We start from the raw sequence: 26,787 nt of genomic DNA on the forward strand, positions 1-26,787 counted from the left end.
TTAGTTTCCACTTGTGCCTTATGACTTGTTTTGGACAGTGTGATTACATGGGCTGAAATTTCATTTTTTTTTTTTGTCTTATTAAACATGACATTGTAAAAGGAATCCTACATCTTTAATTTTATTTTGTCACAGAGCCAGAATATTTTCTAGAAGAAGCAACGTAAATGTTATGGCAAAAATCAATGGAAAAATAGGATCCAATATTCAAGAAACAGATGATTTGTCAACAGATGATTTTGCAATGAGAAAAAATGAAATCTAGAAGAAACTTTAGAAACTTCCTGGATTTTTAGGATAATACAATTCCCATTGACTATTAATTTAACATCACTTTATTTGACTTACATAGTAATCATTTCCTAATTAAAAAACTATTTCAGGAGTTTTGCCCTTCCTAAACTTGATGCTCTCTTTTTATGACAAGAAAAATTACATTCTATTTGAAGCATTCCTATGTCAAACTGCTTAGATGATGGATTACCTACCATTTCCATGGCCTACTTTAGTCTTAAGATAGATCACTTGTGGAAATAGTTGATATCTTGAATGCATCTTCTCACATGTTGACCACATCAACGACTATATGTGAGGTTTGAATACCCAGGCATTGGCCTCTGCCAATGGCGGCCACTATATTTAACTCCCCACTAGGAGTTATGCTTAGCATGTCTCAACTCTACACATCTGAATAATGACCATGGCAACAAAGCTACTAAAGAGATTGGCTATTTCCCTTCATTCCCTTTGACTTTCCCCACTGTTCTTTGGAAGAAGTTCCTTAGACCTGACTACTTTTGAGTCTAGGCCTTGTTTTTCTCTTTGTTTTGGAAAAAAAAAAAAAAAGTACCAAATAAACTATTAATCATTTATATTGCTCTTTTGGTTTTGTTTATATCCAAAGGCATTCTATTTGAATAAAGCATGTCAAGGTAGCATCAGTCAAAATTTGATTCACTATGTTTGCAGGTGATGGCTTGGACAACAGTGTAGCTTCCCCCAGCACAGGTGACGATGATGATCCAGATAAGGACAAAAAGCGTCACAAAAAGCGTGGCATCTTTCCCAAAGTAGCCACAAATATCATGAGGGCGTGGCTGTTCCAGCATCTAACAGTAAGTGGATTCTAAATGACATATGTAAACTAAATATGGACAATGAACCAGTTGTGATAGAAAGACAAGGGGGGGTGGAAATGATCCCTCTGCACTTGGAATATTTCATAAATCGCTGTGTCCCCCTAGTTTTTACAAAAGTGCTAGCACTTATTTCCTAGATACTTACCCCAAATGAGGAGTTTTATTTGCAGTTCACTATTGCAATTTTGTTAACTGTAAGTTACAAGGTTTAGGAGTTCATGTGACTTGTGATTTTAAGTATGTATGCTAATGATGTTGCTTTTCTCAGTGTGATTCTTAGGTACTTAGAACCGAGTCTTACTAAGAAGAAAGTTTAGACAAACCCCAAAGGGAAGGACTTAATTTCTTCTAATGCTTTAGTGGACCTTTATAGTGAATGGTCCGAAAAAGTTTAAATCTTGTTGCAATGGCAAGATGCTCACATAATTTGCTTTTAAGTGGTTTGAGTGCACTTGGTTGCCATTACAAAACATTCATCTGAGTCACGGCTGCACAGTGAAAGTGGTCCCTGTACTTAGAACTGTAAAGGAAAACAGCAATATAGAGTCAGCTCTTCCTGTGTAGTCCCCTGTGACTTTTCAAGCAGAGTAACAGTTTATATTGTCTGTGTGAGTATTGCTGTTTTCACTGCAGGAATTCTCCTGGAGATGTGAGAAACTGGAGATTTGGGGCTTTATGCCACCAAGGGATTTGTTTTGTTTGCTTATTGTTCTGAATGAATTTCATGTTCAAAATATTTATAATCATAATATTGTGGTGGATATTTTTGTAAGTGCATACTGATTTAATGACATCTAAGGAAGAAGACAAAATGAAAATTTATGGATAAAATAATATTTTAGAAATCAGCAAAATTGTTGGTGAGGGAGACATTCAATGTTAGGGACAAAGGTTGAATTTAAACAGGTCATAGCCTAGCCTAGCCTAAGATGAATCAATGTTAACCATCTTGGCTTTTTAAGAACAATTTCAGGAGCAAACTTTTTATGTGACTCTGTTTAGCATAGTTGGCTTTTCTTGAAGTTATTTATTTTTCTTAAGTATTAAAGTTAATTCTGCATTGTCACAAACGTATCCAGGTCTGTTGACCCTCACACCCTTGCCCCCTTTCAGGGCCGTGTTCCTCGGTGATTTGTACCGTTACAGGGGGACACACGGGCTGTCGAAGGCCATGCTGGTTGCTCCTCTGCATAGAGGCTGCGCCTCCGTTAACACTCCAGGGTATAAGTTAATCCAGAATTTCCAGTGTCCGTGAATAAAATAAAAACAGAGCAGCAGGAGTAACTAAAGAAATAGTTTCCTTCCTCTCTTCTAACCATTGTGATTCCAAATAGCAACTAGACTACACTGCCGGTTTTGGAATCAGCTGTGGAGCTTGGTTCATGCTGGTAGACAGTTGAAGACTTAGACTGTGGAACTGATTTTAACATCATATTAGGTCTACCTGAAACCCACTTCAAGTGCCATTACTTAGCTGACACTTGTTACATATGTGTGGATAGTTTGCGATCTATCTGCCTCGTACAAGTTTGCTACTGGGGATTATCAACCACTACGGAAGGGTGGGGGGAAGGGCGAGGGTCTGGAGGGCGTAGCGGGCATAGCATGAAGAATAAACAGCAGGAGGTACAAAGTGCCAATTGGTCAAAGGTGCTGATGCAACCATGCTGACATTTCATCACTGGAGCTGACCAGCTAACCAGATCTGGAGGATGAGTGGGGGGGGGCGGGGAAGAAGGGACAAAACCAGGTGAACCCTGCAGTTACAACCAGTCTGTTTCCTATACTGACAGAAAAAAGTGAATGGATTTTGTGAGCTTCCATCTCAATCTGCAAAGGAGCTTTGGCTTTACTTGAAGCTGAGGTGCCCCTGAATAAAATATAATCAAATATTGGTTCAGACAGAATCAGGAGAGAGAGGAGCAAGTTCTTTTATTCATCCACCAGACTTCCTGGTTTTCTAGGTCATATCCTTGTGAAGAACCTTGCAGAGAGCTATGTTATCTTCTTACAACGAAACAAAACAAAAAAGTCCTTAACAGCCAGCAAGATTTTACCTGCATTGCAATGCTTTTTGTGGTCCATAGGTTATTTGGGCAATGGCAATAGAAATTATTGATAAACTTCCTGATTTCTTGAGGTCTGGCTAATTTCCCTCAGTTTGGGGGTCTGTGCTGGCCTGTACCACTACCCTGGAAGGGGAAACCCACTTGTCCATGTCTCCCTGGCTTTCTATGAATGCTCACAGAAGTTGCCTTGTGGTTTCCATTGGACATTCCCACCCACGTTCCCCACTCCAGTGCCATGTGCTCACACAAAAATATGGATGCTGGTAACCATCTCTAGAAAGCAAATGTCTCATAATATCATGTAAAAATCAAAGGAGATATATTCAAATTTTCTCCCTTTTTCCTTCCCCCAATGAAAAAGATTCCCTTCCCTCTTCTCCAATCGCAAGAGCAGATAGATCTCCAGTTACCAGGAACACCCGTCTCTGTGTCTTGTCATACTTCTTGAAGAAATCCACAGACTGCTTAGGTAATGCTTATAGTCAGGAGCTGAAAATAATAAATTCTATGGAAAAACCTCTAAAGAGTTTTGTTATTTGTCCAAATGTAAGTAAGAGTGACATCTACATACTAGTCTTGTTGCAAATTTTTTTCAAGTTCTAAAAGTTCTTTAGGGATGCACACAAATGACAGTCATTTGGCAGACAGGACAAATTTTAAATGAACACATTCTTTAAAAAACAATTTTTTTTAATGTTTATTTATTTTTGAGAGAAAGACACAGACAGAGCACGAGCGGGGAAGGGGCAGAGAGAAAGGGAGACACAGAATCCGAAGCAAGTTCTGAGCTGTCGGCGCAGAGCCCAACACGGGGCTGGAACTCATGAACCACAAGATCATGACCCAAAGTCAGAGACTTAACCAATTGAGCCACCCAGGCGCCCCTAAATGATCACATTCTTGCTATATGATTAATGCAGCTTATCTAGAAAATCCTGCCTGAAATCTTGCAAGATATAAAGGAGCAATTGAAACTCTGGCTAATTAAAATAATAGCAATAACAATTTATTAGCAAACTGTACAAACTAATCTTTTCAATGCCAAAGGGCATATTATAAGACCTCACACACCTCTTTGGAAGCAAATTGCTACTCCCCCCCCCCCCTTTTTCAAATAAATGGATCAATCTTTTCATTGGGCTTATTCAGTTAACAACAACAACAACAACAGCAACAGCAACTACCTGCCTTTGAAAGGGCATTTGTGTGTTAGAGGAGTAGAAAAGGGCCTGAATAAAACAAAACAAAATGAAACAAAACAAAACAAAACAAAACAAAAACTTTCTGGATTTGCACCCCAGATGCATAAGAAAAATGTGCTGTTCTGTAGTTGTCCACAGGTAGATTTAATCAGCAGCACATTTTACTACCTGAAGAGAGAACTAAAGCTTCATTCTTGGACTCACAGTCTCTAGCAAGCTAAACTGGAAATAACTTGTATATGATGAAAATAATCAAAAAGGAAACGGATTTTAAACTTTGGTGCTTATGGGTAAAAGGAAATTTCAGTGATGCAAATTTCTACCTTAGTTTCAAGTTGAACATTTGCCAGTTTTGATAACTAAAGGAGGTCTCTCCAAAGAAACTGTTGCCTGGAATTGAAAAGAATGACTGACGTTATTTAGATAATAGGAGAGAATTAGAAAACAAAAGCATTTATTAATAGAAGTGCTTGCATTTGCCTGAAGACAAATTACTGCCAACAATTAAAAAATACTTAATATTTGAGTATGAGTCACTGTATATTGACAGTTCAGGGACATATGCTGCCTCAAAGTTTCTTTTTCCCTTAAAGGCATTATTCCAACTACAACTATAACCTACTATGTCATAATGTTCCAACTGGATGTGTTTTGCCTATTGCTAGTTATTTCACTGGGTAGTGTTACAAAGATATGCCTAAGGGCCTAGTAGAAATGGGGAGAAGGAATAAACAAATACAATGTTTAAGGTAAAAATCAAGGTGCTTTTTGTTTTGTTTTGTTTTCCTACCCTAACATATTGCAGATTTAAATATAATCTAAATAGAAAAGCGGTTAATATGGTTCTTATTTAAAATATGCAGTGATATATTTTCCTGCATGGAGCTGCTGTGTATCCCAGGAATCTTGAAATTTAGGGAGAATGCAGGCTGTTAAAATAACACACCTGAGGGTTCAGGTGAAGCAACCATACAAGGGGTGACATATCTGGCATTGACTAGCAGGGGAGGTGACCCTGAAGGTGAATTGATTTTCATTCACATTCTCTTGGATTCCTTTCACTGATCTTTGGGATCCCATTGGTACTTCATAGAGACACTTTGTTTCTATGTCAGATACACATATTTTACACATGGTTTTGTTTCTTTTTGCGAACTTCTAGCCTGGAAAAACAATTTTTTTTTTTTTTTTTTTTTTTTGGTCTGTGGCAAAATTATGTCTCGATTTCTGATTTATAAGGCTTTCCTCTCAATGTGGATAAAGCCAAAGTGAGAGGTTGTAGAATCTTCCAGGTTGAGAATGGCGTTTCCATAGAAACACTATTAGATGAAAAGTGCCCTGCGGGTCTGCCACTCTAAGGATGGAGTAAATGGAATTGAATTGGGAATTGAATGCTCTAGAAGAGACAGATGTTGTTTCATTGGTTTTGCTTTTGGTAACAAGATCTGTTGGCGACATCTTAGTGTCATATCTCTGCTTGCAGTTTTGGAAGAATTGTTCTCTAAACATTAGGAATTATTATTATACTGAAAAAGTGCTTCTCATTGGTATCCAGACAACCCACTCTGTTGATCAAGGCGAGTGAAAGGTCAAAAGGCAGACAGAAGGACCTGTAGGCAGGCAGGTAGGTAGGTAGTAGATGAAATTTGCTCCTCTCTTTCCATTTCTGTTTTTCTGTCCCTCACCTCTATACACTGATAGATTTAAGAGTAATTATTTCCATTGTGCTTAACCAGCTAGCATGATTCAGCTCAAATTAGTCCTAAGAAGACATTGGGGCAGGAAGACTATATTCTTGAACTCCTGCATAGACTGGGAGTCAGGGTAGTACAAAGTATTTGAGAAAGACAGTCCCTCCTTCAAACTAGTCCTAATTTATCTTTATGTTCATGTGCCTGACCTAAGGAAGGTGGTGTGTGGAGATAGCAACTTTGAGTCCTTCTTCACTGTGTGTTATCTGTAGATATATTATTAAATTAAGATTCTTGAAAACGAGTATATAGGGGTGAGAAGATTTTTCTCCCCCTCAGATGTCCATGTACCTTATCAAAAATGAGCTCTCTTAAACCTAGGAGAATATCTATATAGTTATTACTTTTTCCCTTACATGTAGTTGCCAACTTCATAGCCTTTAATAATGATGACAGGTCAGGGACGCCTGGGTGGCTCAGTTGGTTAAATGTCTGACTTTGGCTCAGGTCATGATCTCACGGTTCGTGAGTTTGAGCCCGTGTCGGGCTCCGCGCTGACAGCTCAGAGCCTGGAGCCTGCCTCGGATTCTGTGTCTCCCTCTCTCTCTGCCCCTCCCCTGCTTGTGCTCTTTCTCTCTGTGTCTCAAAAATAAGTAAACATTAAAAAAAAAATGATGATGGGTCAGAGGTAGGCTTTGCCAAAACTAACCCAGGTTTGATTACAAATCCCTCTAGCTTAATTTTAAAAGGTCTCTGCTATTTTGGAGATAGCATATTTCAACTTTGATTACATCGGACCCTGACTATCTTTCAGCCAATTGGGAATCATCTCTCTCAGGAGGAAAAATGGAATAGATTATTTAATTACTTGGAGGTAATATTGGAATGCCCTAATTCTTCCACAATATATGTCATATAAACTCTTTTAATAATGAAGCGGGTGGTTTCTAGATTCTGGGGCAACTGCTTTTCTCTTTTTCTTAGCTGGTTATTGAAATCCTAATGGGATGGGTGATGAATTTTCTTAGGTCAGGTAAACTGAAAAGGCTACAGCTGGAATTCTTCACCCAGAAGAATCGGAGTTAATACTAATGATCATTGTGAATTAGAAGATCAAAGGCAAAGCATCAGCCTGTTCTCCAAGTCGTTGCCCCAGAGGCCATTAGTGACCTGGCAGAGCTCTCTCACAGCCTTCCACACACCTCCTTTCCCTTGTCCCAGTCTTTCTTCCCCATCATGGTTGTGCACTTCTGACCTGGGGTAATTACAGTCGGTTGATGAGGGGACATGGCGGGGGGGCGGGGGTTGGGGGGACAATCAAAAGTAAAAACAAAAGTCCAACTTGAAAATTGCCCATTTATCCAGGTACATAGGACTCATAGCAAATGAGCTCTGACTGGGGCTGTATGTTATTTTGGGGATGTGACTGAGATTTTTGTGCTCAAATGTCACTGACGGTTGGTGCCTTATACAAGGGTCTTGTGTAGAGACTGACTGGCAGTTTGTCAGATTATGCCAAAATTTTCCTTTTGCTTCCAAGGGTAAGTTAAAAATACACTGTAGTTTGGTTCTCTGATATACTCTCAATCGGGCTAATTAAATAAAGGATTAGTTTCAAAACAAAAGTGCCCATATAAGCACAATTTATTAAGTCGGTGGTTGCAGATACACAGAACTGCTTGAACACTAGCCAGCCATTTGCACTTCAAAGCCTACATTGCCACCATGTCTTCTGATTTCTCTCCATGACCATATATTTTTGAAGGTGAAGTATCAGATTCAGTCAACAAGTATACAACCATTCCACCTCAGTTTACCTGAAGGATTAAAAGTGGGGCATTGCGTATGTATGTGTGGCCGTATTTTTTAAGCTAACTCAGTCTAATCCTTCAGAATTTCATAGAATATAAGCTTGACTTTTTACTTCCTCAATCTTTAAGGTTCCTAGTGAAGGTGCTTTGCTTTCAGGTATGAAGGTTTGATGGAGAGCAAATCAGTTAGTTTTGTCTCAGAAAGGATTCCAGTGTTTTGGTTGGGTTGGTTGGTTTTTCCAATAGAAGTAAATCTATGTGTCTTGGAATTTAGGATACTTGATTTGACTTAACTGGAAGCATCCCCCATCACGTCCCAGTCTTCCTTATGGAAATGTAAGTGTCACTGTGTGTGCATGTATGTCCCTGCATATGTGGACGTTTTTCCGTGGGACGAATCTCTTGAGCCCCTGCTATCTGTACGAATCCCAGTGGGGAAAATGAATCCATTCCACTTCTTTTGATCCCCTGAATATTTATGATCAGGGCTCTCATTTTTCTGTTTTTGCCGTTGTGAGCGTATGCCAGGGGGTAACCAAAGAGTGGCCTGTTGCTCGGCTCATGGTCCAAGCTTACCTGTAATAACTGAATGCCATGAGGTAGCAGAAATTATTTTATTAAGGCTCCTAGGTGGCAATGATTGTGATTGTGCGGATTCACATCGAAATGACCGATACTGACAAGGGTGTTTCAATACTGCCTGTCCCTCTGTCTGCAAAGCTGTTGGCTCACCCTCTGTTGGCAAACAGAGGGTTTGCCTCTGTTGGCAAAGCTGGCTCACCTCAATGGACTTGATCCTCGCCCTAGCGTGTCAAGAGCAGGAGAGAGCCTTCAGGAACTCAGATAGGCACCAATTTCTTGATGGGCCTGTGGAGAGCCTCTGAGAGCAAAGGAATAGCTGAGTTATACCAGGCAGTTTTCTACATTTTAAAGACCTTTAGTCCTTGTTTTTTTCTTGCCATTACAAAACGCCTTCACTCAGTGAATTACAGCTCAGTGAGTGTGGGTCCCAATACACTTTGAACACTATAAAGAAGAGATAATGCCTTAAATAACTTGAAGCTATTAAACACGAACATCCTAAGTTAGGTGATAGGAGACACAAATTACTTGGTTTTATAATATACTGTTCAAAATATTCCGAAATAGAGACCTTTGGTTTGACTGAAATAACTACTTATACTGGAATGTCCTCTTGGTATTTGCTGTTAAGAAAAAAAAGGGACAATGTATATGAACTTAACCTGTTATGTGTCTTTGCTTTTCTGTTCTTAATATTCTGTGGTCAGTTTTCTTCTATTTTCACATTGACTTTGTTGCTAGCATCCCTACAGAGCCCATATGCTCTCCCATGACATGAGTGACCTCTGAGAATTCAGTGTCTTAGGAAGTTCTTGGGACGCCCAGGGGCCAGGTCTATTAGCAGGAACACTCATCATAAGAAAGATCGAGTAGAGATCATTTCTATTGCAGGTGATAGAAGTTTGGGAATAATTCTTATTATGTAAAGAAAAGCCAGGTTTCAAACTTCTTGGGGGAGAAACTCTACCAAAAAATGAATTGATTTTATGTTTAAAAATAAATGAAATTATCTCCTGCTGATGACAGAATGTTACATTTATCATTCGTTTTTTTTTTAATGATTTTTATTTATTTTTTGAGAGAGAGAGCAAAAGCATGAGCAGGGGAGGGGCAGAGAGAGAGGGGGACAGAGGATCCAAAGCGGGCTCCGTGCTGACAGCAGCAAGCCCAATATGGGGGTTGAACTCACAAACCATCATGTCATGACCTGAGCCCAAGTCCAACACTCAACCCACTGAGCCACCCAGGCAGCCCTATCATTCATTTTACTAAAAATGATCTATTAGGGGCTCCTGGGTGGCTCAGTCGATTAAGCATCCAACTCTTGATTTCAGTTCATGTCATGATCTCATGGTTAGTGAGATCGAGCCCCATGTTGGGCTCTGCACTGAGAGCACAGAGCCTGCTTGGGATTCTCTCTCTCCGTCCCTCCTCCACCGCCCCCCTCTTCCCTGCCCCTCAAAATAAATAAATAAATAAATAAAATAAAATAAAATAAAATAAAATAAAATAAAATAAAAATGATCTATCAATTGCTTGGCTGTTTTGACACTGGCTCCTTCTGCCCTGTTAACAGCTGAAGAAAAACAGTGATCAAAAGGCTAAATAAAATCATAATATGTATCTCTCTGGTGCTTTGTAGTTTAATATTTTCACGTACATTGGATTCTAAAGATAATCCTATAAGGTAGCAAGATGACAAAAATGAAGTTTAGAGAAGTTAATGATTTTTCTCAAGGGCAAAAGCTAGGACCTGGCTGAGCTGGAACCAGAATCTCCTGACTTGAATTTCCATGTGCTTTCCACCACGTTGCCTCTCAAATACAGAGCAAACCAAATTGCACTGTGGAAATTCAGAGGTGTAATTATAATCTCGTTCCATGAACTAGCTAATTAGTATTTTTAAAAATAAAAATAGGAGCCAGAGGGTTTGGCATAAAACTTCATAATGCAGTCTGATGGTTATTGGTAACTACAGATCAAGGATGGTCCTTTCCTATCTGGATTCTTTTTCCAAACATTTCTGCCCGTAAAAAAGGCACAGCTAGAGCTGTCGATATTTTGTGCATCTGTAATAATTTATGCATTGTTAGAATTTCAGATTTTAAACATTAGCTGTTCTTCCTTCCTTATGGAAATATGTAAATCTCTCCCCTTGTATCACTAACAATGTCTGATAGTAGTTTGGGGGGTGAGGAATCTCTCCTCATGCAAATCCTAACTCAACCTTCTAACACAGAATTTAGCTCCTTGAAGATTTTTTGCTCATCACGTGTCCAGGACGCCAAAGAGCTATGTCTTTAATTTGCTTTATGGAGATCTGGGAAGCTGCTCTGCAGTCCCGATTACTCTTGAAACTACAATCCAACTGTCGTTTCTCAGCAAAGAAGGCTGATAAACCCTTGAGAGTGAAGCCACTGCTCTGGGCTATGACACTGAGGTCTGATCATTTTAAAGCTAGTAATAACCAGAATCCTAAAATTCTTATGAATAAAATGTAATTTTAGTAATGTTTCCATAAACAGTGGTAATGGTGGCATTTTAGTAGGCAGTGACATTAGTCACATCGAAATTGCACCACATTGGCTTTTAAATTACTCCACCTGTCTGTGTGAATAGAATTTTCAGTGTAAAAGCAGAGAGACAGCTGCTGCTAATGTCTTCTTCTCCCTGCGCAGATAATGCTGGCAAATCTACATGCATAAAGGACTGGTTTGTGATGTAAAACGGTACCTGACCCTGCGGGCTCCACTCCACAAAGAAATACCTTTAATTACCAGTGGCCGTGTTTAGTTGTTGATATACCAATGTCAGCTTCCAGGGCTGTGACCTCAGGTTCACTCCCTGTAGTAATGTCACCCACCGTAAGCTCTTTTTCTTCCACCCACATCCGTAGTGAGATGGGTGAGCACTTGCCTTGATGTGTTTCAGAATCACGTAAGGCATTAAGACTTAAAAGGAAAACACCTAATACTGTGTAAACTTGATTGATGATCTCTCTGTTTGAGAACTTTTAAAGATTAGTGGAATCTGGTTCCTTCTTCGTAGCCAGGATGGAACTATGTAGTATACTGTTTATACTTTCAAAGGGCTTAGCATCATTCATCCAGTATAAATACATGTCCTCATATGAGGATCATAGCCAGGCAGAAAGGGCAAAGAACAGAGGGGCTTGAGAATATCATTTTTTTTTTTTTTTTTTTTTTTTTTTTTGCTACGTGCCCATGTTTCCTGTTGACCTATGATGATGCTTACTTTCTGGAGAAGCCTATTTGTTTTTGGCCTTTTGGTTATGGTCTATTGTAGCAGCTACATCAAAATAGGAATGGGCCAGCCAAGGGGAATCTTCCTGTGTGAGGTCCCTGTGGCCAACAACGTATTTGGTGAAATGGTAGGTAGGAGATGTACTTGTCTGGCTCATTTGCAAGGCATTCTTTTTGACTTCTTTCACACAACTGGTGTTTTCGTGTTTAATTTAACAAGGAATGAGTAGTAAATGAAAGCTGCTGCCTGAAATCCCACTGTGAGCGTGTTTTGCACTTGGCTCCCCAGTGACAAGGCAATTTGTGAAATTATGTGATGGAGTAATTAGATGAAGCCAGGGCTCCTGATTGTTGCCATGCATATGTGGCGAGGGTTTGCTGGGAAGAAGGAGGGGGAGAAAGAAATAGATTATTACCCTGGCAAGTTGGCTCAAAGCTTCTTCATTTATTTGTAAACAGAATATTTAGTGACCGCATAGGAAGTAGCTGTAATCACCAGCTCATAAAGAAACCACAGCAGAGCTTTTGAATTTTTGCAGAGTGCTCATGTAAAATTTAAGCTGGGAGGCAGAATCCCTGTTAATGTAATTAGGATCTAATTTACCACCCTTTGCACACAGATGTAATAATGTCTAGATATTTATTCTATCTTTAAGCACGTTACATATACCTCAGTGCAGCAGTTACTGAACAGAAACAGGTGTGAGCACTTTCCTAATTCGTTTTTACACTGTAAACACATAGCAATTTAAGGGAAATATTTACCAAAAACGAGGGGAAGGAATGTCTGCAAATGAGGCAGTAATGGACAGTTGCCCTTTATGTACTGATGGATTTCTCAATGGTTAAGTAAATTAAAGCAAATGCTAGAAAAATCAATAGGCCAGCATAGTCTTGGTTTTGCCTCATAGACTTCAGGACAGAATGACAGATGTGGTGTCTATGACCCATTTAAGTATTAATGCTTGAAAAACTGCCTCCGCATGCAAGGTTATAGGCTTAGAAACATTCTGCTATATTAAATTACAGACAATAATATTTTTAAGTATATGTGGAATTTATATGTTTCAGTTAGGTTGTCCTTATGTGTTGCATTTATACTGGAAGATTAGTTGCTTAGTTGCTGCAGTAGCATCATAAATCAGTTTTGAGCGTTCCCACATGGAAACATCTTCATAAGGCTGTCGTTGGAAGGTGAGGACGATGTTATACCGAGCTTCCGTGTATGGAGAAGTGAGTATGCTCGGTAACGCTCTATGTGGAAACCAAATTAGATTTAATTAAGGGGTAGATGCTCTGAGCCTTTGGAAGAATCTGTAAAACACCATTCAAATGTGGCATTATAATTCAGTTCATCTCTGGGGCTACAGATGCTATATTTTACATTTGAACTAACATGGCCAGCATGTCACGTAGGTTGACTGTCAAAGCGTGTGGCATTTTAGGGCTGTTCTGCTGTTCTAAGAGGTAGGTATTAACCTCTGAGACCAGGCTGGCCTTCGGGTAGCGCCACAGAGAGTTTCTTTTCTCATCCATTGTTCCCATTACCAACCGCAAGAGAAGTGATGTGAATATGGTCACATGTTGGTTTGTTGACCACTGGAGACAGGAGGGTGAGAAGAGACACAAGGCAAAATGTACTTGAGTACCGGCTTTAGGGAGCAAAGATGGTTTTCACTACCAAATAAAGGAGAAGGTTGAAGTCATCACCTCGGTAATTTGGGGAGAAGGTGCCTTTTGTTGCAGTAAAAGAGTTGGGCTGGCTTGAGTGTCCTCTTTACCTTATGCTGAGTGAACTTAGACAATGATTTTCTTCCTTTGTGCCTCATGACAAAGTGGACAGGGTGCAGCCTGCCTCTGGGGTTTGAAACTCGGTATGCACAGGGGATGGATAGTGTGATAAACTAAATCATTGGACACATTGCTGGGTTGATATGATGAGGAGAAGTAGAATGATTGTTTAGATACTTAGTAGAAGGTATTTTCTTGATTTTAATTTTCATTCAGTATATAGCATTAATATTCACGACATTCCTCTGAATCTGCATCAGGAGATGTAGCAATGTACACATTTGGAGATTTAACTGATATATAAAAAGTAATTTTTAAAAAATGGAAGTCTGCCATCTAAAAAAAACCAGAAAGCGGAAATCGTTACAGAGCTAAATATTCTTTTGCTTCTTTTAAAGCTGTGCTTCTTAAACTTCAGTGTGCATTCAGATTATCTGGGGATCTGTTTTTATGTTCTATTTTTTTTATTTTTTGATGTTTACTTTTGAGACACAGAGCGTGAGCGGGGGAGGGGACAGAATCCAAAGCAGGCTCCAGGCTCTGAGCTGTCATCACAGAGTCTGACACGAGGCTCCAACCCACAGACTGTGAGATCGTGACCTGAACCGAAGTTGGACGCTCAACTGACTGAGCCACCCAGGTGCCTCAGCGGGGATCTGTTTTTAAATGAAGATTCTGGCTCAGTGGGGCTGGGCCTCATATTCTGCATTTTGAATAAGCTCCCATTTTGAGTACTGCTGGTGCTGGTCCACAGATCACACTTGCCATAGCAAGGATCTAAGGAACACAAGCAAGAGGACAGATTTTAAATGGAAAGATGATTCTTTATCTCCATCTTTAATTTTTTTTAATGTTTTATTTTATTTTTGAGAGAGAGAGAGAGAGAGAGAGAGGAGAGAGGAGAGAGAGAGCAAGCAGAGGAGGGGCAGAGATAGAGGGAGAGAGAGGATCCAAAGCAGGCTGTGCACTGACAGCAGAGAGCCTGATGTAGGGCTCAAACCCAGGAACCGTGAGATCATAACCTGCACTGAAGTCAGGCGCTTAAGGGACTGAGCCACCCAGGTGCCCTCCATCTTTGATTTTTATAGATTTTTTTGCCTTTGATGTTGAAACTTCGCCCATTATTTTATCATGTAAATTGAATTGAAATGTTTTGTTTTTCTTCTGCAAACTTCCAAATCTTTTTCAGTGCGCAAGAACTTCCTTTTGAATATCAAAAAGTTTTTAAAAGATAGACTTTATTTTTTAGAGAGCTTTAGGTTCGTGGCAAAACTGAGGAGAAGGTACACAGATTTCCCATGTATCTTCCCTCCCCAACCCCCTCCACATGCAGAGCCTCTCCATTGTCAAAGTGGCCCCACCAGAGTGGTACTTTCCTTACAGTTGATGAACCTATATTTGACACACCATTATCACCCAAAGTCCAAAGTTAGGGCCCACTTTTGGTGGTGTATATTCTGTGGGTGAGAATAAATGGGTGACATGTATCCATCATTATAGTTTCATACAGGATATAACTTCATACCCTGCCCTAAATAATTATCAGAGAGTTTTCATTGAGTCTCTCGAATACTCAGAAGGCTTCTGGTAGACCAAGGACTCTGCCAGTATACAGGCTTGTTCTTTTGGGCTTGTTGATAGTGGCCTTGTGTGTTCCGGAGGGTGAAACGGTAGTTCTGAAGGTTGAGCAGTACAGAATCTTGTCCTTCACCTCCCTCTGGCTTCAGTTGCCCTGGTGACAATGCGCCCTGATGGGTGTTATCATGGAGCAAGGGTGTGCTAGCTCCCAAATTCCTATTCTGGCCCCCTAGATCTGATAGCCTTTGTCAGGAAGAAAGGAACAGAGTTGCCAACTCAAGAAACAATACATACCTTTGAGGGCGAGGTATTCTTGTTTCTAGTAGTATTTGCCAACTTTGTTCCAGGAAATCCTTTCATATTCCCACTGCCTTCTGTACTTTATCTGCCATGGGCACTGTCTGATTTCACACCATCCTGGAAGATGCATTTGTTTTCAAAAACAAGCATCTGTAAAGTATGTTCTCCCTAGTTTGGCTAAGATCTAAGGAATTATTATAAGGAGCACATACCTATTAATCATTGCTTAGCAGGTAGATTCTGTCACTCATTAGAGTTCACATGCTGGATGTAGTTTCTTGAAATTAGGTCATTTATTTTGGTCTAAGTCATTGAGGATCAAAGGTCATAAGGAATCCAAAAGCCATTAGTCAGGGTTCTTTTCTGGACCCCTTAGATGTCATTGTGTGAGTCACCCATGGCAGCCCCGGCCTGGCCTGCTGTCAGGGAGCTGGCAGGGTGCCTACTTTATTTCCAGTTTGCATAGATAAAAAGCAGAGCAGCTACTCTCAGAATCACTATAAAAATAAGCTTACATAAAATCTCCATTTGAAATACAGTATGTGTGTGCCCCTGCATGCTTTCTCTTATGGAAGCCATGGGACCTAGAAATCAAAATTAGGAAGAGAGGCATACATTTGATGGCACTGTGGATTATTCTTTGTTTTGGCGAAGGCATTTATAATTCAATGTGAATGTAGCAAAGACCAGATTTTCACAAAGAATCTTAGTGGCAGTCCAAGTGTTTTAATTTGTTAATGTAAAATAAAAATCAAAGCATCGTTTTAACTGTTGTCAAAAATATATATTGCTATCCCCTCTTGAAAATATCGAAGTACATTTGGCAGTAATGAGTTTACACGTATCAGGAGCAGTGGGTAAGAGATGTAGTCAAGTCAATTCATTTACTTTCCCCATTGAGCCCTGTGGGTCTCAGGCCCACACCTTGAAGTGAAAACATCATCAATTACCAAGCCGACAGGCGCCCAGGACTTACTCCCTGAAAGTGTTCATATTGGACCAGAAACCACGAGCACTCAGCAACATTCATCACTTCAGTGTTCAAGAGAGTGATTGAGTAAATGGTGGGGTGAATTTCCCAGGAAAAAAGGCCAAATACACATGCATGAAACAGCATATATTTGACGTTCCAGAAATCAAGCTATGAAACCAAGTATCCCATTTGATTTTAAAAGGTTATTAATTACGAAGGAGTTAGTTTGCATGTGATCCTACATTTAATAATTGTGCCCCATTTACAGTTGGACCATTTTACAGAAGAAAATGGGATAGAAAAGGCTAAAGAGCCACCAGAGATCTTAGTGTACAATAGACTGGGAAAAAAAATTCAGAGCCCTAACTATAACCTGCTACATCTCTCTGCTTCCGTACCCTGACACTTAAATTTATGATCTGTTATTGCTCTTGAAATTGTCTGGAGTACACAGTTGACCAGATCTGATGAGAACTGAGGCAGAAGTCTGCCTGACCTCATCAAAGACATTGCTTTGCCACAGTCATTCAAAAGCGACCACAATGGCTCCATGACGCCATCAGAGCTGTGGGTTCCCTGCCATGGGTGCCACGCTAGAGCATGGGTGCCATGCTGTGGCTCTGACACCCGCACTGCAGCAAGAACAAGTGTGGGGTGGGGTGGGGGTGGGGGTGGTGCTGGCAGAGGTATGAATGCAGGGCCTCTGCATCTCATCTAGGAATAGGTTGTTCGGTTTGTGCAGAGATGACTGGAGCAGCTTCCATGATGTGATGACCTAACCCTACCACACATCAGGAAAGAGCTACTTTCAAATGTGCCTGTTCTTTTTCCCCACTGTGAACAATGGCTAAACTTTAGGTCATATCTACCCTCATCTTCAAGTAACAATATCAATGGGTTCATGAAAGTTTTCTCCAAGTAAGTTCAAATGCTCTCTGAGTGCCTACTATGTGCAAGGAAGCATGCACATCCCGGAGCTTTCTAAGCTGCTTGAAAGGGGCATGGATCAAGTTGGTGGTGCGGGCTATAGAAAGCACTAGAGGGAGGAGAACATGAGGAGACAGTTCAGGTAAGAAGGCTGTGTTGCGGGACTGTAAAGAAATGGATGGGCAGAAGGTATTTCGGAGATCAGTCTGGAACCTCATAAATAGAACCGTTCATAGCTGGTACGTGTGTACCCACGCCACGCTGAATGCCAGTGACGTGCCAAGGTGGGTCCTAGGAGCTGTCCGTCTTTGGTGCAATGTGTGTGGAGAATTTGCAAATAAAAAGTAATGGCTAAAAGTCAGTCTGTCTAGTATCATCACACACCAGCTCTTCTAAACAATGCCAATGAGTCAGATACCCCTCCCTGCTGGGGCACACTGCTCCCACCCCAGCTTTACCTCAGTAGACCACTGCTAAGCACCTCCATCCTTTATCTCACTGAATTCCCACAATGACCCTCTAAAGGAGGTCCTGCTAGTCTCCTTATTTACCCGGTAAGAAAACCAAGGTTCAGGGAGATGAAACAACTTGCCTGAGGTAGCACAGTCAGAAGCGGCGGCTGGATTTGAACTCAAGCCTGTCTGACTCTGATGGCTGTTTTCAGGACGACTCGTGAGTGGACATTTGATAAGGAAGAGCATCAAGGTGACTTCTCTGTTTCATGTTGGGTAATTAAGGAACAGTGGTATCAGCAGTCTCTTTGATGTCAGAAAAGAAGTCAGGAGGAGGAACTGGTTTCAGGGGAAAGGAAGGAGTTCAGCTTGGGATATGTTGCGGTTCTGGTGCCGGTGGGACACCCACATGGGCTGTATGGCCAATACTGGGAAATAGGATTGCTGGAGCTTTCTGAGTGCACAAGGCTTTGGTGTTTCCTCCACCAAAGCTAAAGGTGTGTATGGAGTCATGGATCCAGACAGTGCTAAAAGAGAGAAGGAGGTCAAAGATGGAATTTGGGTGGTGCCAGTTACAAAGGCTGTCTGGAGGAAAAAACCTAGAGGAAGAGACAGGAGCAAGCAGGGAGGTGTTCTGTCAAATGTGGAAGTGGGCCCAACTGATGTCCGGGATTCCGTCCAGCTCCAACACTTTAATATTCTAAGAAAAGGAAGAAAGGTACAATGATAAGAAGCCTAAGGGTCCCCAAGCAAATCCATCATGGCCCCCAAACTGGTTCCCTTTCCCTGCCATCCTCATCTCAGTTAACAGCATCACCATGAACCCAGAAGCTCCAACCAGGAACCTAAGAGTCACCCCTGAAATTGTGCTCTTCTTTCCCCTTCACAAGTAGTTGCTCACTCCCCGAGTTCTACCAATCCTCCTTCCCAAATGCTCTTCCATTCTCTCATCCCTGTCTAGGTCTGTTGCCCCTGCCTTGTCATCTCCTGCTTGCCTGTTTCCCTGATCAGCCTTCCTGCCAGTCAGTCTTTCTTATAAATAATCTCTTTTGGCCACCACAGCAATTTTTCTAAAATAAAACTTGGTCAGATCTCCCTCTCCTTAAAATCCTGTGGTATTTCTCTATGTCTTAGGATACAACATTCCTGGCATACCATTCGGGGACCCTCTGAGGTCCAGCACTGGCCCACTGAGCACCCGGGCTCCTCTCTTGCCCTTTCCATACGGGTTCCTCACACAATTGCTGCCGCCAAGCCTGAAGGCTTATATTTCCCGTCAGTGCTGAGCGGTCCTGTACTCTGTGCACCTGCACATGCTGTTCTCTCATCTGGAATGAGTCGCCTCCATGACCTTGTCTCCACTTCACACTTACTTCTGCATCCTTCACGTCTTCTTTCAACTGTCACTGCCTGGAGAAACCATTCCTGTCCTCTCCAGGAGAGAGAAAATGGCCCCTGCCACCAGAACCGCAATACCTTGGCGGTCATCTGATAGAGAGCACTTATCATGATGATTGTTTAGTTATGAGCTGCCTCCCTCTCTAGAGGTCAGGAGTTAATATTTCATCTCTGTATCTCCAGAGCCATATTGTAGATGCTTGATAATATGTATTGACCAAATGAATGAGCAGTTTCAACATAGAGATGACCAAACCTGAGAGTTTTCTGAAGTAGAAGTACCGGGAAGAGTCCTGGTGTCAGAGTTGGGATGTTATCAGTGACTTTTGAAAATGCTGTTCCAGGCCTTTGGAGATAGAAGAAATTGTAGCATGAGGCGTGCGGGTGAAATCCCCATAGGGCAGCAAAGGTTGACCCTTTCACAGTTGCTTGAGGAATATATTAAAGGATACAGTTTGGGCAGTTTGAGGAACTGGTAACAAGAAGGGAAGGTGTTTCTTTTTTTAGCATTTCAGAGCAGGGAGATTTAAATACCTTGACAGCCAGAATGGAATTCAGCTGTCTTTTGCGGAGTTGCTACTATGTTCCATGCAGTTTGTTAATGCCTAATTATTTACTTAGAGGACAGAGAAGGAACCTTTGGAGATAAAAGTAGAAAGGTCCTGATTAGTGGCAAGAGGAGGATCAAGAATGAGCTGGCAGTGGAAGGATGGAGCAGGGAGGGTGACAGGATGATACCTCAGAGGCAGGACTCCACAGTGAGAGTCAGCCAGGAGAGGAAGACAGAGGCAGGGAGGTTCCATAAAAAACAAGAGGGTCGTCTTGGGTGCTGTTCTCCTTTTAGCAGACCAGGAGGCAAAGCCAACTGCTGACTGTCCAGCAAGTGGGGTCGGGAGCTGGAGAAGGATGGAAGTCATTTGGAAAAAAGTAAGTGTTGGGGAGGGGGGGAAGGAAAAGAAAAAGAAAGAAGATAAAAGGACTTTGACAGTGCAGTTAAGAACGCATATAAAAATAGCACTAGTCACGACACTGTGACCAAGGACCGGCTAGACTTTTAAAAGGTACATTTCAGGGACGCCTGGGTGGCTCAGTCAGTCGAGTGTCCGACTTTGGCTCAGGTCATAATCTTGCAGTTCATGGGTTTGAGCCCCGTGTCAGGCTCTGTGCTGACAGCTGGGAACCTGGAGCCTGGAGCCTGCTTCAGATTCTGTCTCCCTCTCTCTCTGTCCCACCCCCGCTCGTGCTCTGTCTCTCTCTCTCTCTCTCTCTCTCTCTCAAAAATAGATAAACATTAAAAAAAATTTTAAAGGTACATTTCATAGTCAACCTGTTTTCGCATGTTCAAACAAAGACAAAATAATGAATTTTTAGTGGTTTTCCGCAAGAAACATGACTACATTTTCCATTGCTTAAAAACTATTATCAGGAGAGAAAATTCACTGAGCCCCAATCTGAACTACTTAAGTTTGTACTATCATATGTAGGTTGGTGAACTTGAGATTGTAGTAAAGGTTTTATCTCAGTTTTGGAGGAAGTTGTCATGCAATTACTGTACATTATCTTTCAGTGCTGGTTGTATGAGAAGTTTGCAAACTTGTTATTGATAACCTTTGAATGCGAGTTCAATGAAAACCATGCAAATGCAGCTGTCTGCTAAGATAATTTTTTTTCCTTACTGAAATATATGAGAGAAAAGGGGAATTGTAATTTAACTACAACAAATCAACACGGTATTTTAAAATATTTGAGCAACTGTAAAGGTTAACAAGTGAAAAGATTTCAGGTATGCTTCCTAAGTCATTCCTCTGCCAGAGCCCTCGTTTTTAACAGTGGGAAAGAGGGCTGGCTGGCTTGAACAGGTTCCTTTAGCTTTATGAGTTGAAGTTGAATTGATCTTGACACCACTCTAGAAAAGCCTACGATTGTCATTTTGGTTTGATGGTAAGTGATATACACCTGGCTTCATGAAATAAAAAGGCACCCCACACCTAATGAACAGCTCATGGTGATACATAAAGAACAGTTGACTCGGTGTGATGGGCAAGTCACAAGGTGACTCATTTGAAGTCTTGCTGTTTAAATAGTAAGGACTACTGACATGCAAACGTGCTAAAAAGAAAGAGAAAGATAGAGAAAGATAGATAGATAGGTAGATAGATAGATAGCTCAGCGATCTTTCAAATATGTTTTAAGGAAGAGAACTAAAAATAAGTCTTCTATTCAGTACTGCAAGGCAATGTCATGGCAATGTTGGAAAGCCAACTCCCAGTGGCTGGTTTATTGCGGGCATTTCTGCCCTTGTCTTTGGGATTACCAGAGTGCCATGCGCGCAGTTACACAATGCATAAAGGCGAGGGTCATTTCTAGGACAGATAATTGAACATTAATACTCGCTGACATTGTCGAAGGAATGATATGTCAACCTGACAGGGCCTATGTGCTTACATCTGCTGATTGGCTGCAGACGAAGGCTCTGTGTGTCAGGATCAGACCCCAGGCCTGACTGCAGCAGGGCCAAGGATGACGCAGCCATTAATCTCAAGCTGCCATCTTGGGCCAAGAGAGCGTCTGTAAAATCACTCCACATCCTGTGTGTGGCTGGCAAGTTGCATCTGCTGTATTCTAGAGTTTCAAGGTATGGCTCCCAGTAAAAAAAACACCACTGCTGACTCTGGGTTTGCATCATCTCACCAGAATTTGTAGTGCGCCAAATGTCTCCTTTCACTTTTCTTTCTTCCTTTCCCCCTTCCTTCTTTCCTCCCTCCCTCCCTCCTTACCTCCCTCTCTTTCTCCCTTCCTCCCTCCCTCCTTTCCTCCCTCCCTTCCTTCTTTCCTTCCTTCCTTTCTTCCTTCCTTCCTTCCTTCCTTCCTTCCTTCCAAAACTAGCTATACATTCTGAATAAATGGGGAAGTTTTAGTGGCTGACAGGAAGGTTCTGAGGTGGTGAGTCTTTTGTTCCTATGGGAATTGGTTTTGATGAGTTTCTGGTTTCCTGATTCACCATAGATATGCAGTGTAATGAAGAAATCAAACAAGAATTAAACTGAAGTTCCTTGCTATGATTTATTTTTTTGATTCTCAACAAAATATTAAACCCTGTAGGCAGATTTCTGAACAGAGGGAAAAAAGGTCTATGTAATTATTTTCTTATCCTTGAAATCACATGAGCAGCACTTTCCTGCCTCATTTATAATAAATCTTTAGTGAGTTAATCCCATCGCTCCAGTAATTCCACAGCTAACACTTTACTGAACATGTATCCATTCTGAGAAAAGAAACATGGAACAGTCAAGGGGCCTCTGACACTCCAATTGTGCCTTCTTAAGGTTGGGGTCCTCTGGTAGTGGTTACTCAGCGTAGGTCTCCACTGCAGAGAATGTTATAAAATGGGGCTCCTGAGAGCAGCCATTATCACATATTGGTTAACATCACAGATCTTTAAAATCCCAGTTGCATTGGAGCCATGAAAAAAAAAGCTTTCATCTGTAAAATCTAGTTTCCCTTTGTTATTAAGATAAATGAAGCCATTAAACAAAATATATGCATATAATAGTCAAGTTCATCATTTGGCATCAGCAAAATGATGGAATTTTGCATTTTCAGAAATCAGGGCTGCCATCTTAGATGTAAGGTGCAGACCCAAATGTGCTGGTGGTTTCTGAAACTCTACGCCTTATTACATATTTTCCTCTCTTTCCTTTGCTTATTTATATACTTCTATGCCCCCCCCCCCCAAATAAAAAGTAGAATTCTGTTTAAAAAGGCTAAAAAAAAAAAAAAAAAGACAGCATTCCATGCCTCCCCCCCTCCAAATACTGTGACCAAATTAATTGTAACTATTGATGAGCTCATATTATGAATGAGCTGGAATCGAAATAATTTCCAAATACTTTATTTCCAAAGGTTTGTTTTTAATTACAGCGGCATTCGGTTGGCATGCAAGGGCGAGTTCTCACTCTTGATCTATCCTAGCTGTAGCCCAGGCCAAAAGATTCTCTGCTCCCTTTTCTCGAGAGCACACTTTTCTGCCAAATGTGGCACTCATCCCCTGCCAAGGAAGGTGGGCAGATTGCCACTTCTGACTTCCAGCCACCAAAAGACAAAGGCTCTCAACATCCCTAAGTCCAGGGAGCCAGAATGGGCCTCACACCTTGAAGGTTCCGGATTATTGATTTTTTTCTCTATAGACTTTATAATATGGGATATTTTCACAGTGCCCCAGTCAGTCCCCAAGGGTGATTTAGGCACTTACAGGAGTGTGTGAACCCTTGAAGGCCACTGGAGGGTCATTTAAGTGTCCTTACTCATCTGTCTGAGGCCTGAGCACATCTACACTGTCAGCCTTGCATCCTGTATCTTGCTTTTTCAGTGTTTTCTTTTTTACACTCTTTTAGTAAGAACAGAGTATTATTTATTTACTTCAGTGAAGCTCAAATAAACCCAGGAGGGGTAATAGCTGAGTATAAAACATCTGATGGGGAAAACATAACCTCCTTTCCTTTTAGCAGAACCAGCTATATGAAGGTGCGAATTAAAAATGCAGGGCTTCTTTAAAAATTATGAAGAATTTCTGGATGGTGATAGCAGCACATTAAACCAGGTGTGAGGCCCTTCTAGGTAGGGGGCCTTGTGCGTGACTGCCTCTGAGGCTGGCCCTGCCTGTAGATATTTTAGAATTTGTGAATTTGTCCAAATTAAGAGAATTGCAGGAAAACGTTAAAATCTAAGTTAAACCCTAGAGAAAGAAAGAAACAAAAAGAAGAAGAAGAAAAAAAAAAGAGCCTGATTTAGCACTAGGGGAAACAAACTACTAGAATTAGTGAGGCCAATCTTCTTCCCTACAAATTGAGAAGTGTATATATTTTATGCATGTTTACATAGATTAGCCCAACCTGTAGGGTCATCTCAGATTCAGCCACTGTTGACCGAGCACTAGATACGTGCTAAGCACTCTGCTGAGCAATTTGACGTATGTTGTCTCATCTGACTGCCACTAGCTTTGTCATGGTCATTTGACCAACAAGGAAGCTGAGGCTCCGAGAACTGAGCCTCATGCTTTGATCAAGCTCACACAGTTAGTGTGGGTTCCAGGACTTAACTTGCAGTTTTTTAACTAAATCAGTACACCTAACTGCACCTCTTGAAACCAATAGCTCTTAAAATGTTTTCCATTAGATTTGCTTTTTGTCAGGGTGTAACCATATCACTGAAGCAGAAAGGGACCTAATGACCACTCTCCTGTGCTCCATGGGTTCCACATGGGTCTAAGTTCTCTTAGAAAGTAACTGAGGAAGGGGGAAATGAGGCCTCATGTGTATGTAATTAGCAACCTATGTCACACGTGAAATGACAGAGAAAGACACAATAAATAAAACAAAACTGGGGCGCCTGGGTGGCTCAGTGGGTTAAGCGTCTGACTTCGGTTCAGGTCATGATCTCACAGTTCAGGAATCCAAGCCCCACATCGGGCTCTGTGCAGACAGTGCAGAGCCTGCTCTCCCTCTCTCTTTCTGCCCCTCTCTCTCTTGAATGAATAAACTTTAAATGAATAAATAAACTTCAAAAAGAAATAACTTGAAACAACTATCTAGTTGTTTCAAAGAGGAACAAACTACCCAGTCAGTGGGTAAGGGAGTTTCTTTTCCAAAAGCCTGTTCTAGAAGGGGCAAACACCATTATGTAAGCCTTTTTTTTTTTTTTTTTTTTTTTTTTTTAGCATAACCAGTTAGATTACTTCTATATGTTTTGTTAGAAATGATGACAGGCAATTTGAAAGGTGTTCTCCTTGGTCTGGCTTTAGCTTGAGTTCTTTGTTTCCTCATGGGTCAAGAACAGTGCCCATTTACACATTAAAACAGGCTGGGTCCACTAACTCACAGTAGGTTTCTGACAGATGTGGTTGCAGCTTTCTATTTTATCATTAACAAGGTAAACTCTGAGCTTCAGTAGAGTGTAAAGACAACTAGATTGAAATATTGGAGGCCCGGGCTCCCGGTCCAAGAGCCACAACTTCCTGGCCACGTCACCTGCCATGCGTCCACTCTGAGTTTTGTTTTTTCTCACATAGCATGGAGGCAACATTATCTGTCCTTTCAACCTTTGCCAGTAATTGCAAGGCTCAAATCTGATAAAATATAATAAAAGCTCTTTGAAAATGTAAAGTGTTGTACAAACATAAGGGATATAAGGGACCACCCAAACTCCAAATCCTAAAAAAAAAGAATAAAAACCCCAAACTGGCCTTCGAGTTAACTTCCATTGAATACCTTTATTTCTGCCAATTTTGTCTTGTAATCTTGCCAACGACAGGTCCAGCTCTTTCTCCCACTGACCTAAGATGTTCCATGAACATCTGTGAGATGTGTGAGCACCTCCTCCCTCACCGAAACACGCCCTCAGTGTGCCAGCATTTCCCTGCCCAGTTAGATTGGACAACTGAGCAAGCATACTGGGACCTGCCCAAATTTTGACTAAGATTCCTCCCTCTTCTATAATCTACTGTGGAGACAGACAGGGAATTCACATCAGCAAATGCTTTGGGAAGTTAAAAAGGGTTTGCTTAAGAAGGTTCATAAAGATAAAGGTAATCTTATTACTAAAACAATTTAAAGTTTTTAGTTTTTTTTTTTTTTTTTTCTTAAGGGGAAATTCTCTTCAGTTTGATTGCAAGATAAGGGTTTTGTTGTTAACCAAGATAAAGTATAGTGCTGAATAATCTCTTAAATTAAAAATTGAAGTGTATGTTACAGAGAATAGAGATAATTAAATAGCTTAGACTACAATAGGTGAAGGGAAAAGAGTTCTCATGAAAATTAGCTTAGTAAAGGTAAATTGCATTTGAATCTTAACTTCAGATCTGGGTGCTCTGCTATTTGGCATATGTTGAATTGATAATGCCTGTGTGTTAAAGAATTCTGATTGTTTCTTTTGCCTCTCTCACAGCTTATAAAAATGCAAGCAGACCCACCTAATGAATATTAATAGGAATGATGTCTAGATAACACATAAACCCCCTGGATCTGTGGACTTTGGATGGAGTAGTCAGAGAGGATTTCTGTGGCTTTATTTAATACCAAATTTACATACTTTTAAAGAATAAACATCATCTTAATATTTTAATATCAATATTCCAAAGTGGAGATTTTCGTGAAATAAAAAGCTTAATTTTCCTTCCCTGAACATTATATTCACCAAGGTCTACATTTTAAGAGACAGGAAACTGTTAGCTAAAAAAGAAATTAACTTAATCCCCCTTCATTAAGTTCCAGTCTTTTTTTTGTTACTTAGAGACAAGTAATAATTATACCAGCAGCAATGCAAAGCATGTTTTACACTTTTGTTATACAAAAGGACTGCAGTTGTTAAGGTGACAGCAAAAGAAAATGAGAACATTGACAAATACTGATATATTTTTGTCTTGAATCCTCTCTGACTCTTGAAAGTAGATTTCACTCAGGTGTCTGAACGGCATTTTAATTCATTAACAGCACAAATTACACATGTGATTTTAGAAAATGTCAATCAACTAGCTAAACAATATTTTCCCGGCTAAGGTTATAAACACAGCAGCTAAGTGGGTGGAAGAGATCTAAAATGACTATACATCTCGGT

The 26,787-nt window shown here is 40.8% G+C and overlaps 1 protein-coding gene across 2 annotated transcripts in view; it reads left to right on the top strand.

Moving 5' to 3' along the window:
• MEIS1 (Meis homeobox 1) overlaps positions 1-26,787 on the top strand; it is a 137,733-nt gene that overhangs the window by 76,350 nt on the left and 34,596 nt on the right. For both annotated transcript variants that reach the window (XM_042932485.1, XM_042932484.1), the window contains exon 8: positions 970-1,115. In XM_042932485.1, the coding sequence (XP_042788419.1) occupies positions 970-1,115 (146 nt within the window). The remainder of the gene's footprint in view (positions 1-969; positions 1,116-26,787) is intronic.

The sequence above is a fragment of the Panthera leo genome, chromosome A3 (genome assembly GCF_018350215.1).
Source record: "Panthera leo isolate Ple1 chromosome A3, P.leo_Ple1_pat1.1, whole genome shotgun sequence".
Classification (NCBI taxonomy): domain Eukaryota; kingdom Metazoa; phylum Chordata; class Mammalia; order Carnivora; family Felidae; genus Panthera; species Panthera leo.